Consider the following 13,811-nt stretch of genomic DNA (forward strand, 5'->3'; position numbering starts at 1 on the left):
CAGGGCCCCCTCCCTCTCCTGGTCTCTCCTTTGGGACATGTATGAAAGAGTCGGCGGGAAGGAAGGAAGGAAGGAAGGAAGGAAGGAAGGAAGGAAAGAAGGAAGGAAGGAGGGAAGAGGCTGCTTTGCAGCAGCTGTTGCTGGCGTTAGAGGCAGATAGCTCTGCTCAGTGCATGCTTCCTGCTTTTTTCCTCCCTCCCTCCCTTTCTCTCTCTCTTTCCTTCCTTTACCTTTCTTCCTTCCTTTCTCTCCTAGCTTTCTTTCTCCTTCCTTCCTTTCTCTCTCTCTCTCTTTCTCTTTTCTGCCCCAAGAATTTCTGATCTAGTGAGAAAGAAGCAATCTAAAGCTTTGAACTGACATTGGCTTTTTACACATACTATCTCAAAATGTAGCAATGTAGTTTACTGTTGTTATAGTAAGTTACCCATGCTACACCTTGTTTCAAGACAAAATTTCATTTATTTGTAATTAGAAATAAATATTTCACAATATATAATTACATATTGTTTTTGTGATTAATCACTATACTTTAATTATGTTCAATTTGTAACAATAAAAATACATCCTGCAAATCAGATATTTACATTACGATTCGTAACAGTAGCAAAATTAGTTATGAAGTAGTAACGAAAATAATTTTATGGCTGGGAGTCACCATGACATGAGGAACTGTACTAAAGGGTCACAGCATTAGGAAGGTTGAGAACCTCTGTGTTAACATGTGATCAACATGAGTAGAAAGACAGGCAGCATGATGTTGTATTATCCCATTCCAAATGATATGGCATGAATGCAAAGAAGAATTATTGTAGGAAGGCAAGAAACAAGATCCTTTGTGAACCCTCAATAATGCTATCAGGTTCCAGTTTGGAACCCTATATAAACTACAGAACCCTCTAAAACTTGAGTCAGCCCCTCTCTTAAGTACTGTATTCTATTACATGAACCTAACAAATTTCAAAAAGCAAGGGAAGGCTTTCCCTCCCTGTTGTTCTTCCATTGATAGGCAAGGACCATTTTAACAGGAAAACTTTTAGCAAATGGTTGATTGCTGATGAAACAAATTTTGCACTACATACACAAGAGCAAAGGTAAAGAAAATACCTATCTTTCCATCTGAAATCAACTCCACTCATTTGCAAATCTAAGTTCTAATTCTACACTGCTTACAGTTGTCTCTGTTAAGGACTGGAGATACCCTGAAACTGGGGAAAGTGGTGGATTCCTACTTGTCTTTTCATAAAGTAAAAATTGCAGACAGATATTAATAGTGCAACTGAGAAACAAAAAAAATAGATGACAGTAATCCCTGGTGGCTTTAAGATACATTCCTCTATTCACTTACTTCAGTGTAAGCTTCAATGGAACTAAATTATAATTAGGCATACATAGGCATACATGATAAATTTAAGCAACTAGAAGGACATGTTCTTTGTACATGTTAAAGGAGTATGCGTTAAGAGGCTACATATTTCTAATTCACAGGAATTCACTTAAAATTCAACTTTAAAAAAAAAAGAGCCACTCTCTATGAACTACGTTTCATGAAAAGGTATAGGTAACAGAAAGTTTGGATTTCTATGTTTTTAACTTTTTTACCCATTCGTGCACAGAGTGCCTCAACATGACACTGATCACACATTTCATTTTCAGACTCACATTGCTTTCCAATGGTTATGAACATGTTTATCAAAAATAGGTCTTCAAACCAGTGAAAAACATATTAAACTCCGAGAAGGCAATAAACACTTTTTGGAGATATGTAGAAGCAAGTCTATCGATGGTGATGGGAGATAAAAGGGTTGTGCCAATTGTAAGGTGGAGACATAGAAAGGGGAAACGAGGTTGACATCTGAAGTAATGTGGAACAGAAGTGTATGTTTTCAATTTCAGTTAACTGGGGCACAACCTTTCTTGGACTTGTTTAGAATAATCTTCTCGTCTCCACCCCACTTATATGTTTATATATTAACAAGACTTTTTTTAGGGATTACTACATTATTTTGCAACAATTTTGACTAAGTTGTTTTGAGAGGGGGTCATGCCTCTTGTATTCTTTGAAATGTGGCTTTGGTCATTGTCGCACCTTAATTTTTTTTCTTGCAGTCTCCGAAAATAATTCATATATAGGCAGTCCCCAAGTTACAAACAAGATAGGTTCTGTAGGTTTGTTCATAAGATGAATCTGTATATAAGTCAGAACAGATGTTTTTAAAGTGTGACTCCAGCCAAATATATTATATATATATATATTTCTTAGCTTTTGATAGCATAAGGAAGTATTGTCGAAGGCTTTCATGGCCAGAATCACTGGGTGATTGTATGTTTTTCAGGCTGTATGGCTATGTTCTAGAAGCATTCTCTCCTGACGTTTCGCCTGCATCTGTGGCAGGCATCCTCAGAGGTTGTGAGCATAGGGAAGAGTTAACACCCCTGTAGAGTTTGTTTAGCTATTTGTGCCCCTGTTCAGAAGATTTCACCATACTTTCTGTCCCTGTGATAATTGGATTTTGAAAAATTTGACTTATTGAGGGAACAAGGATTGGTGACAAACCTTCAACAGAGATCCCTTTTCCCCATAACTCTTCCAGGAGTGAATTTCCCTTCCTAGGGGTAGATTTCTCTCACTTTTTGTGATCTCAACATTGTTCTTAACTATGAGTCATGTGTAAGTTGAATGTTTGTAACTACCAGTATTTGCTGTCCCTTGTTAACTCTGCATTTTTCTTTGGATGCTTGAACTGTATTTTGAAACGCTCAAGTTTTAAATGGCAAAACTAAAGTTTAAATGACTACAAATTTGGGGACTGAAACAAAATTATATGCAGAGAGATGGGAACTCGAAATGGCTTCATTTTGTGTTTCCCTTAACTACACACCTAGTACATCAGGAAGCACAAATGTACATTATCTTTGAAGCAAGTAATGAGTTCACCATTTTAACAAACATCTCAAAACTGTTCTTCAGAATAAGATTTTGTGTACCCTTCCACTGAAGTCTTCCTTGTCATGCTGAAAGCACAAAGGTATAAAGTGAATAGTACTGTGCAAAAGGTCCGGTGTCTTACACATTAAATTTTTTTAAGGAAAATCAAGAAATTTGATCACTACATTATTTCCATTAGCTTTTAGTACTAAAACTTTTGGTAACAGCAAGAATATTCCAGACTATTTTTGAAAACATATTCTAAATGTTTGGGTCAAATTTTTAGAGCTACTGCAACTGACAAACTGATTTCTCTAGTCCAAATCTAGTAATAGCTACTGATCCAGAATGTACTTCATAATATCAGCATTTAACACAATGAACTCAAGAACTTATTTTTTAAGATTTTGCTTTCAAAAATGCAATAACTGATAGTTTGTCAAAAGCAAAACAAGTTTCAAAAGCAAAATAATGTGCATTATATTAAAAGATAATGCATATATTTTAATATAAACTGTTAACTATTTTTCCCTTTCCCTATATGGATCTGCAACATACTCGACATTGGGCTACCCTTGTACTAAGTTCGGAAACTCCAGCTGGTTCAAAATACAGCAGCCAGGATGGTTACGGGAACATCTAGGAGTGATCATATTGATCCTAAAGTCACTCCACTAGCTGCCAATTAGTTTCCAGGCAAAATAGAAGGTCTTGGTTTTGACCTTTAAAGCTCTACATGATTTGGATCCAGGTTACCTAAAGGATCGCCTTCTCCCATACAATCCGCCCCCCACACATAGGTCCTCTGGAGGACAGTTACTCCAACTAGCCAAAACTTGACTGGCAACCACCACCCAGAGGACCTTTTCATCAGCCGCACCACAACTGCGGAACTACCTGCCAGTAGAGCTCCAACAGCTGGTTGAGCTGTCAGAATTTAAGATACAAATGAAGACCTCTCTCTTCTGGAAGGCATACCCAGACAGTTTTAATAGTAAATTTTAAACAGCACTGTATGCCTTGTTTTTGTTTTGTGTATTTTGTTATGTATTTTATGGAGGTATGTTTTCATGTGTTTATTTTATAGAGTGCTTTAAAATGATTATTTTTTGTTTATATTTTAGTAATGCTGTAACCTGCCTCGAGCCGTGAGGAGAGGCGGGCAAGGAATAAAACTATTGTTGTTGTTGTTACTATTATTATAACAGAACATTTAATTTTCTATTTCTTTGCCATGCAATAATACATTTCTCAGATTAGAAATAAAATGTATATGTTCTCGCCTTATCAAACCCATCTTTTAATGCTCCTCCCTTTCAGTTGATAAATGATAGTTAAATGCAGAGAGAATGAAGTCTCTTTGCAGATACATTCAATTTACGACAATACTATTGCATTATAGTTGATGACAGAAATGTTTCTCCAGGTTATTAGAAAGGTTAGTAAAACATCAGATCACAGCAGCCCTTATTCATTCAGTATTCCAAATTCTCATCATGTGCAGCCTTGTGTGGTGGAAGCAACATGTCTCGGCTTCAGTACACAAATCCCCTGGAAATGCTCCACCAGGGAAAGGACCATCAGCATGAATTTCTAACAATCTAGTATCAGGTGATCCAAAGAACGTGTTGCACTGTTCCTCTCCATGTCCTCCTGCCATGTCACCCTCCCTGCCATATGTTCAGATGTTTGACTGTTCTAAACATTCCTTGTAGCCAAAGTAGACAGGAAGTGAAATGCAAAGCATGGCATTAATATGTTGAGACCAGTTTTAATTCTAGCATTGTACTGTGACAATTTCATCCATCCATGATACAGGAAGATTCCAATCTCAAGTCTTGTAGTAGGACATACAAACTGAAGAGTGACAAGAAAAACCAAGTACAGACAGTCATAGGATGTTTGACACCAATATGAGAATGTTGTCATGTTAGATCCTTTCCACTTTTAATTCTTCCATGGTTGGACATAACTTACAACACTTGGTTGTACAACACTTATATAATTATGCTAAATGATTTGACTAAGTTAATTAAGGGGGAGGGAGGAGAATGCAAGATTCACATTTTGTTAAGTGAAATATTCAGAGATCTTAAACGCATGTATTAAACTTCTTAGCACTGAATCTATAAGATTATACAGATAATATAGCTCTTGTATTTTAAACTTTTTAGAGCACACAGTAAGGATATAGTTAAAGAAAGTAAACAAGACTAAATTAGAAAAAGGTAAAGCAGAATAACATAACTTTTAAAAAATCACAAGTAATGGAGTGTCAGGGATTAGCCAATTGCAGTTCTCCTCACTTGAAAAATGGCACATTTATATTTACAGCAGAATATCATTTTAAAACTTTCTGGACACATTCATTTTAGAGAATCACTTAAATAGCTGCAAAAACTTGTCAAGAGCTCGTAATAATCAAAACAAAGGTGGTTTGGTTAAAACGCAAATGAGCACAATTTCTGTGCTCAAAGTTCATTGTATTTCAAAGCTGTATATCTATATATGTCTTGATGAACTCACTGGATTCATATTTAAATAATTCTGCATAAACAATGAGATCTGTGAACCAATCAATTTAGTGTCCTAAAAGAAAATACATATTTTTTTAAGATCAATTTAAAATTGATTTCAGATTTTCACAGTAAAACATTCATTTTGAAAATCTGTATTATTCAGAAAAGTATTTACAAGTATGAATTATAGGAAATCTACACTGTCGCTTCTGATAATTTACAACTTTATGTTCAGCAGTTTAATCAAAACTGACAATAAGATGCCAGAAAAAAATGGCTTGGGGGGGGGGGGGCGCTGTCCCCCCCCCCCCCTTTTTCAGGCCTTCCCATCTCTAGTTAGAATATTTCTAAGATAATTTCAATTATCAATTCAGTTGCTAAGGAAATGCAGAGTATTTCATACACAATTCACATCCATGGTCATCAGTTAGGTTTTCTTGAGCATGCTAATAAAACATAACATTTAATGTATCTTCAGGTAGGGCTACCATTATGCTGAATTAACAGCACAATAATTTATGAATTAAGCTTGTATAGGATATTAGTTTAAAATTTGGGAATCTGTTATGTATTTGTTATGATAGATCAATATAGCCCAACCAAAATATACTATGTTACCTAATCTGGGCGTAATTTCCACCATATATACCTCATGTATAAGTTGACCTTAGATATAAATGGAAGACAAGTTTGGGGCCACAATTATGGATTTTGATATGACCTGTGTGGATAAGTCAAGGGTCATTCCCGCAGAGACAAAACTACCAATTCTATCTTAGGGGCTTAGCCAATCATCACATTTCCCAGACCTGGCATTCAGAAAGGCCAGAAATGATTCCATGCCAGTAAGAGTAGAGGAAGTTGGTGCTTCTTTTAGATTTTTCTAGGACAGATTTCATGATTTTGCTCAGAGAAGGAGAGGATTCTTTTCTTTTGTGAAGGTACAGTACTCAAATTGACTCGCGGATAAGCTGACATCGTTTTTCTGAGTAACTTATTTGACTAAAATTCTTTAGACTTATACATGAATGCATAAGCTTGTTTGCTACTCAAATTGTGATTGAATTATCAATTCTTCCTATTATCAATTCCAGCGGAATAAAATACATGTTGGCAGGAGGTGCAGCAGACTCTGATCCTACATTGTCAATCCAGCTTTAAGAGTGTACAACAATCCAGCTTCATTTGACCCGTATGAAAGCATGCTTTATGGTGAAGGAAATTGAAGATCGTAATCTAGCCTTTTCTAAGAGGAATGGAGTACCTACGGGTTAACCAACTCATGCCATTTAAGGGTGTCATTCTTACTATCCCAGAAAGGGTAATGATAATGTATTGTCGAAGGCTTTCATGGCCGGAATCACTCAGTTCTTGTGGGTTTTTTCGGGCTATATGGCCATGTTCTAGAGGCATTTCTCCTGACGTTTCGCCTGCATCTATGGCAAGCATCCTCAGAGGGTCTGGTTGCAATTAGTACAATGGGTTTATATATCTGTGGAATGGTTGGGGTGGGGCAAGGAGCTCTTCCCTGCTGCAGTTAGGTGTGAATGTTAGCTAATCACCTTCATTAGCATTTGAAGGCCTGCCTGAGTCTGGGAAAATCTGTTGCTGGGAGTTGTTAATCTGTGCCTGGTTTCTTCCTCTCTGATGTTTAGCTGTTAAAATTTTAGAGTTTTTTAAAACTGGTAGCCAGATTTTGTTCATTTTCATGGTCTCTTCCTTTCTGTTGAAATTGTCCACATGCTTGTGGATTTCAATGGCTTCTCTGTGTAGTCTGACATGGTGGTTGTTGGTGTGGTCCAGCATTTCTGTGTTCTCAAATAATATGCTGTGTCCAGGCTGGTTCATCAGGTGCTCTGCTATGGCTGACTTCTCTGGTTGAAGTAGTCTGCAGTGCCTTTCATGTTCCTTGATGCGTGTCTGGGCGCTGCGTTTGGTGGTCCCTATGTAGACTTGTCCACAGCTGCATGGTATACGGTAGACTCCTGCAGAGGTGAGAGGATCCCTCTTGTCCTTTGCTGAACGTAGCATTTGTTGGATTTTCTTGGTGGGTTTGTAGATTGTTTGTATGTTGTGTTTCCTCATCAGCTTCCCTATGCGGTCAGTGGTTCCCTTGATGTATGGCAGGAACACTTTTCCTCGGGGTGGATCTTCATCTTTACTCTCGTGGTTTGTTCTTGGTCTTGTAGCTCTTCTGATGTCTGAGGTGGAGTATCCATTGGCCTGGAGAGCCCAGTTGAGGTGGTTCAGTTCACCCCACCTCCTCCAAGATGAACTGAACCACCTCAACTGGGCTCTCCAGGCCAATGGATACTCCACCTCAGACATCAGAAGAGCTACAAGACCAAGAACAAACCACGAGAGTAAAGATGAAGATCCACCCCGAGGAAAAGTGTTCCTGCCATACATCAAGGGAACCACTGACCGCATAGGGAAGCTGATGAGGAAACACAACATACAAACAATCTACAAACCCACCAAGAAAATCCAACAAATGCTACGTTCAGCAAAGGACAAGAGGGATCCTCTCACCTCTGCAGGAGTCTACCGTATACCATGCAGCTGTGGACAAGTCTACATAGGGACCACCAAACGCAGCGCCCAGACACGCATCAAGGAACATGAAAGGCACTGCAGACTACTTCAACCAGAGAAGTCAGCCATAGCAGAGCACCTGATGAACCAGCCTGGACACAGCATATTATTTGAGAACACAGAAATGCTGGACCACACCAACAACCACCATGTCAGACTACACAGAGAAGCCATTGAAATCCACAAGCATGTGGACAATTTCAACAGAAAGGAAGAGACCATGAAAATGAACAAAATCTGGCTACCAGTTTTAAAAAACTCTAAAATTTTAACAGCTAAACATCAGAGAGGAAGAAACCAGGCACAGATTAACAACTCCCAGCAACAGATTTTCCCAGACTCAGGCAGGCCTTCAAATGCTAATGAAGGTGATTAGCTAACATTCACACCTAACTGCAGCAGGGAAGAGCTCCTTGCCCCACCCCAACCATTCCACAGATATATAAACCCATTGTACTAATTGCAACCAGACCCTCTGAGGATGCTTGCCATAGATGCAGGCGAAACGTCAGGAGAAATGCCTCTAGAACATGGCCATATAGCCCGAAAAAACCCACAAGAACTGGGTAATGATAATAGCAGCACTTGAATGACAGAGCTGGGATACTGCTGCATTTACAATGCCCATCTCACCACCACCTTAAAGTGGAATATACAAGGATTCGTTCATATCCAAAATATTCTATAATTTATGAAATGATATAGAATGGCTCTTCCATAAAATAATGATTCCAGCAGGCATTATCTTAAGTGCTGCAGAAGTTGAAGACTTGCAGAACTGTTTAACACAGCTACTTTAACCAAACTTTTTTACCAGCAATGCAACTAAACACAAATATTTTAATAGATCTAAAGAACATTACTTCTATTTGAATTATGTAACCCCCCTCTCTTTCAAATTGGGCTATTCAAATATATTCAGCCTATTACATTGCATACAGTAAGTCCACTTTAAATACAAGTGTGACTGTGTCTTACTGAAAAATACAGAGCAGCGATATGACTCAGTTACTCTGCTATAATTTAAGATGATCTATTTATCTGAATCCCCTTAAACAGTCATCGTTATTATAATTTGCTTCATATTTTTTAACCTGACCAATAGGCAATAATGCACCAGAAACTATTCAAGAATGAAGTAAACGAAAATCAAACAAATCAAGGAGTAAGGTAATTGCAAAGTGGGACTTCCTTTCAAACACTCATTACTAAATTTCTCTGCAGTATGAAGTACCTTGATATTGCTGGGTATATACACAGTTGAACATGGACTCTCTGGGACTCTTCAAATATTTCAACTTCGAAAGAAATTAACTTTAAACCTAACAGACCTGTGGTTTTTGAAGTAAAGTACCAGTATATACTTTTCTTTCAATCACAAAAGATATTCCTAAATAATGTTACTTTTCAGAGCATATTCTCTACTATTATTTGATTCTTTTTCCAGCTTGCATTAAGAAAAAAATGCATCAAGAACTTTTTCTTTTGAAAAAGAAAGGTCCAAATGACAGAACGATGCCAACAAGTCAAATAGGACCTCAGGTTTTATCACAAAGGGCCAAGATTAACTAGCTCTACCAATTTTTAATAAACTAAACCACACAACACAAAATTATGAATCCCAAGATGCCAGCACCCAAAATAGGGGCTTTGGCAACTGGTTTTCTCAAACATGTTTCAATAAAGGTATGAAACAAGTCAAAAATCAAAACAGATCAATCAGAATTGTGTTAATTGTACAACCAATTCATTTATATAACAAAGGAACCCTATGCGTGTATACGCTGAAATAACTATCACTGAGCTCAATGGAACTTACGTCCAGTAAGCAAGTACCAAGTACTGTAAAATTCTGACCATTTTAATGGTCAGTTGTTAGTTTTAAGGCAAAATATTTTGTTGATCAAATGACTCAATATAGTTTGGACAGTAACTATGGACCAGATATTCACTGCAAGCAAATAATCACAAAGTATTTTAATGCTACCACTTTCTATTCAGAACACCAGAAGTATTACAAAAAAAGAATAGTTCAAACATTTGCTTCAATTTTCACTTCATACATATTCACACTTAAAAAAACCGACAGCTCTAAAGCCTTACTGTATACTCTTTAGAGCATACAAGACCCCACCTTCTACAACAGCATGAATTCAGAAAGGCAAATATTAATTTGATTTAACCATTCATATTAACCTCTAGTTAACTTGCTGCCTGAAGAAGGTGAATGACAAAATTTCATTTTATAACCTAATTCCATTCCAACTTTATTTAACTGTCTACATTATTCTGTGAGTGTGTGCACATACACCATCACACACAGAAACAGTGGTATCTACATACAGTTTTACACAAATATTTACATACATGTCATACATAAACTAACGTGATTCCATGATTTTTTTTCTCATTTTAATAGAAAGGCATATGCTTTTGTAGCATATTTTAATTGTTGCACTGGTCTTACAAGAGTACTATAAACCTTTTGCAACAATTAGCTAAAGCACAGTTCGTCCAGGATTTTATAGATTGTATATAAAAAATACAATACCTAGAATGCTTATCAAACAAATAATGTTTTATTGGCATCTAAAAAAACATTAAAACGTATTGTTAATTTTCATTTTTTTAACCCACTGCAGTACGAGGAACAAATCACAGACACTTACTTTTGAAAAACAGAGACTATAATGCAGAAATTTCAAGAAAAACACCATCTCTGTATTATTTATGCTCCTTTTTCCCATTTTGAATTGGTTTTGGTCATTGGCCAAACTGCAGGGACATACAGGATCACAACTCTACCTATGCTTTAAAACTTTGCAGCAGCCTAAAAATCTGGACAAGATACACCAGCACCTTTCTTCAAGTATTTCTATGGCCAACCTAATAGCAAGTTCTAAAATTTCCATTTCTTCCATAGGAAGTTTTTGTTTGACAAGCTGTTATTTATCCTTCTGAAATAAAAGCAAGTGGGGTAGGTTTGTCAGAAAAAAATTAAAAGAAAAGAAAAGAAAGGTTACCTACCATGTTCAAATTAAGAACAATATTCTATACAAGTCAGTTGTACAGCTATTTAAGTGAAAGATGAACATCAGATTAACTTAATTCTGGCAGACAAAAGTGAACTACTAAGGTCCAGTCAGCCATTCATCTATTACAGAGAGAGATGACAACTTTACAAAAGGTATCTTTTTACCTACTGAGTGATGATTATGTCCCCTCAGTTTCTGTGCTTTCTACCACTGGTTCACTTTCTAATTCAGCTTCTGTGTCACTCTTCTCTTTGTTTGTGTCACCTGAAGGTGTCAGCTTTTCAAACAGTTCCGATTCATCCTGTACTTCCACGCCAGATGGCTGACTTTCTGTCTCTGTGTTTTCACCATTAATTTGGGGCATACTGTCAGCTTTTTCTTGAGAAGTGCCACCTTCAAAATATTCAAATACTCTTGGATGCGGAGGGGGTATCCAGTTGTTCTGTATTCTTTCTCTTCCAAACCTATTTCCATTAATTTCTCTACCAAAATTAAAATCTCTATCATCTCTGTCTCTTTGTCTTTCCCATGGTCTGCGGCGGTCATCAAAGTCTCTGTGAGTATCTTGTTCAAGTCCTCTGTTCCAGCTAGGACCACCACGAGGTTCAAATCGAAAATTGGTTTGTCGAAACCTCTCTCTGTCTTCCTGGAAAGGTTTAAGACCACCATATGCAGGAAAAACACGACACTCTCTTTCATCATAATCTCCTCTTTGTCCCCAATGCTTATCTGAATTGAAAGCAAAATAGTCCCTCCTACTGAAGTTATCCATGCCGGGTCTTCCAAAGTTCTCTCTTAAATCTAGGTTTGGCCTGGCAAGATGTTCTCTTCCATCTACGGAAGGTCTTCCAAGACCCTCTCTGGGATCTAATGGTGGCCTGCCAACAGACTCTCTAATATCTCCTTGGGATGACCGATTAAGGTTCTCTCTATTTTCCACTGGAGGAAAGCGGTAATCTCTATCTCCCTCTTGTTGAATGCTGTCATCTCCAAGTGGCAATCTTTTATCTGGATTAGAAAGGTTGTCAATTGTTTGCCTACCACAATTGCCAAATGGTCTCTCTGTTTGAGTAAAAAGGTCTCCTGAAAGGAAAGAACCTCTGGGTGGAGGAAGCGATGGGTCAAGGATAGCTGGAGGAGGAATGCTACGCTGTGGTGGTATTCCAGGCTGTAGCAATGGAAATCTTGGCCCAGGTGGCTGTGCCATTAGTCCTGAGCGGATATCAACTAGAGGCATTCCAGGCAACCGTTGACTAGCAAGTGTTAAATGGGGCATAGTTTGAATTCCAGCGGGTGGCTGCAGCCCTAATAGTCCTGAACCACTGGCAATATTTGGTGGTGGTAATCCTAGCAGTCCAGAACCACTTGAGACAATTGGTGGTGGCAATCCCAGAAGGCCAGAGTTGCTTGATACAATAGGTGGTTGAAGTGCTGTCAAAAGCCCAGAAGTACTTGACACCATCGGAGGCTGGCCTCCTGACAAAATTCCAGAGTTACTTGACACTATTGGTGGCTGAAGTCCCATTAGAAGGCTGGAGCTGCTTGAGACACTCATGGGCTGGAGTCCTGCTAACATCCCAGAGCTGCTTGACACACTTGGAGGCTGAACACCAGTCAGAAGCCCGGAACTGTTTGATGCAACGGATGGCTGCAGTCTTGTCAGAAGCCCAGAGCTGCTTGAGACACTGGGCGGCTGTACGAGCCCAGAACTACTTGAGACACTTGATGACCGGATTCCTCCTCCAAGTCCAGAAGTGGTTGAAACACAAGGCGGCTGAGCTCCTCCAATGAGTCCAGAACTACTTGAAACATCATCTTGCACTGAAATGCAAATACAAAAACATAAAATTAAAAATCAGTCTATTTATTATGAAACAAATAAGTTTCCCTTCATAGTATGCTTTGGATTCTAACACAAATCTTTCAGTTCTGATCAAGAGTATAATTAAATTAAACCTATACAGGTTGAACTCTAATTAAAATCTATAATATTATCTGTTCACACTAAGCCTTAGGAATTCTTCTACTAAAATGCAGATAATCTATGTCTATCTTATTTTACTGCACCAGCTACACTGCACTCAGCTTGATACAAATACCAAATATTTCCTACAATTCATTCACTGTATGACATCTCATTTTTTAAAAAATCTGGTACACAATTTAGCTTCCTCCTTTGCTCTGTTTCTGAATGAGAAGGAGGTTAATATATATGCAGTATTCAAACATGTCGGTCCAGCAACAGACACATAATGTATATCTGCTGAAACTGACTTTAACTTTTAATATCAACACAGCATTTCTTTTCAGCTAGATTGTGTGTGTGTGGATTCTAATATCTATTCTCTCAAAATAATCACAAAAGACTGGGACACTGCTTTATACACGTGTTTTGAGCATCCACATTGGCGTTATTACTTTAACAGTACAACCATAAGTATGCTTTAGTCAGATGTAATTTTCACTGGGCTTATTTTCAGATAAGTGCATGGAGGCAAATAATCTTACTGTACTACTTACTGGCTCTGTTTTCACTAGATGAGATCTGAACGTCTGCAAGGTGAGAGCCTTTTTCATCCACATCAGAGCAACTACTTGAAAGAGGAGTGAAGACACTTCCAGCAGATAATGTTGAGGTGGTAAGACTACTTGAAACAGTACCCACTGGTAGAACAAGGCTGTTGAAATCTTTCAGTGACTCTTGAGCAATTGGTAGTGAAGGCTGTACAAGAGCTG

General features: G+C 37.9%; 1 protein-coding gene across 4 annotated transcripts in view; it reads right to left on the bottom strand.

The window, feature by feature from the left end:
- The window catches only part of SCAF8 (SR-related CTD associated factor 8), a 150,357-nt gene that overhangs the window by 100,693 nt on the left and 35,853 nt on the right, over nucleotides 1–13,811 (bottom strand). For all 4 annotated transcript variants that reach the window (XM_067465917.1, XM_067465923.1, XM_067465914.1 and 1 more), the window contains exons 19-20: nucleotides 13,596–13,808; nucleotides 11,240–12,896 (exon numbers count right to left, since the gene is read on the bottom strand). In XM_067465917.1, the coding sequence (XP_067322018.1) occupies nucleotides 11,254–12,896; nucleotides 13,596–13,808 (1,856 nt within the window). In that variant the 3' untranslated portion in view covers nucleotides 11,240–11,253. The remainder of the gene's footprint in view (nucleotides 1–11,239; nucleotides 12,897–13,595; nucleotides 13,809–13,811) is intronic.

Source organism: Anolis sagrei, chromosome 1 (assembly GCF_037176765.1).
Source record: "Anolis sagrei isolate rAnoSag1 chromosome 1, rAnoSag1.mat, whole genome shotgun sequence".
Classification (NCBI taxonomy): domain Eukaryota; kingdom Metazoa; phylum Chordata; class Lepidosauria; order Squamata; family Dactyloidae; genus Anolis; species Anolis sagrei.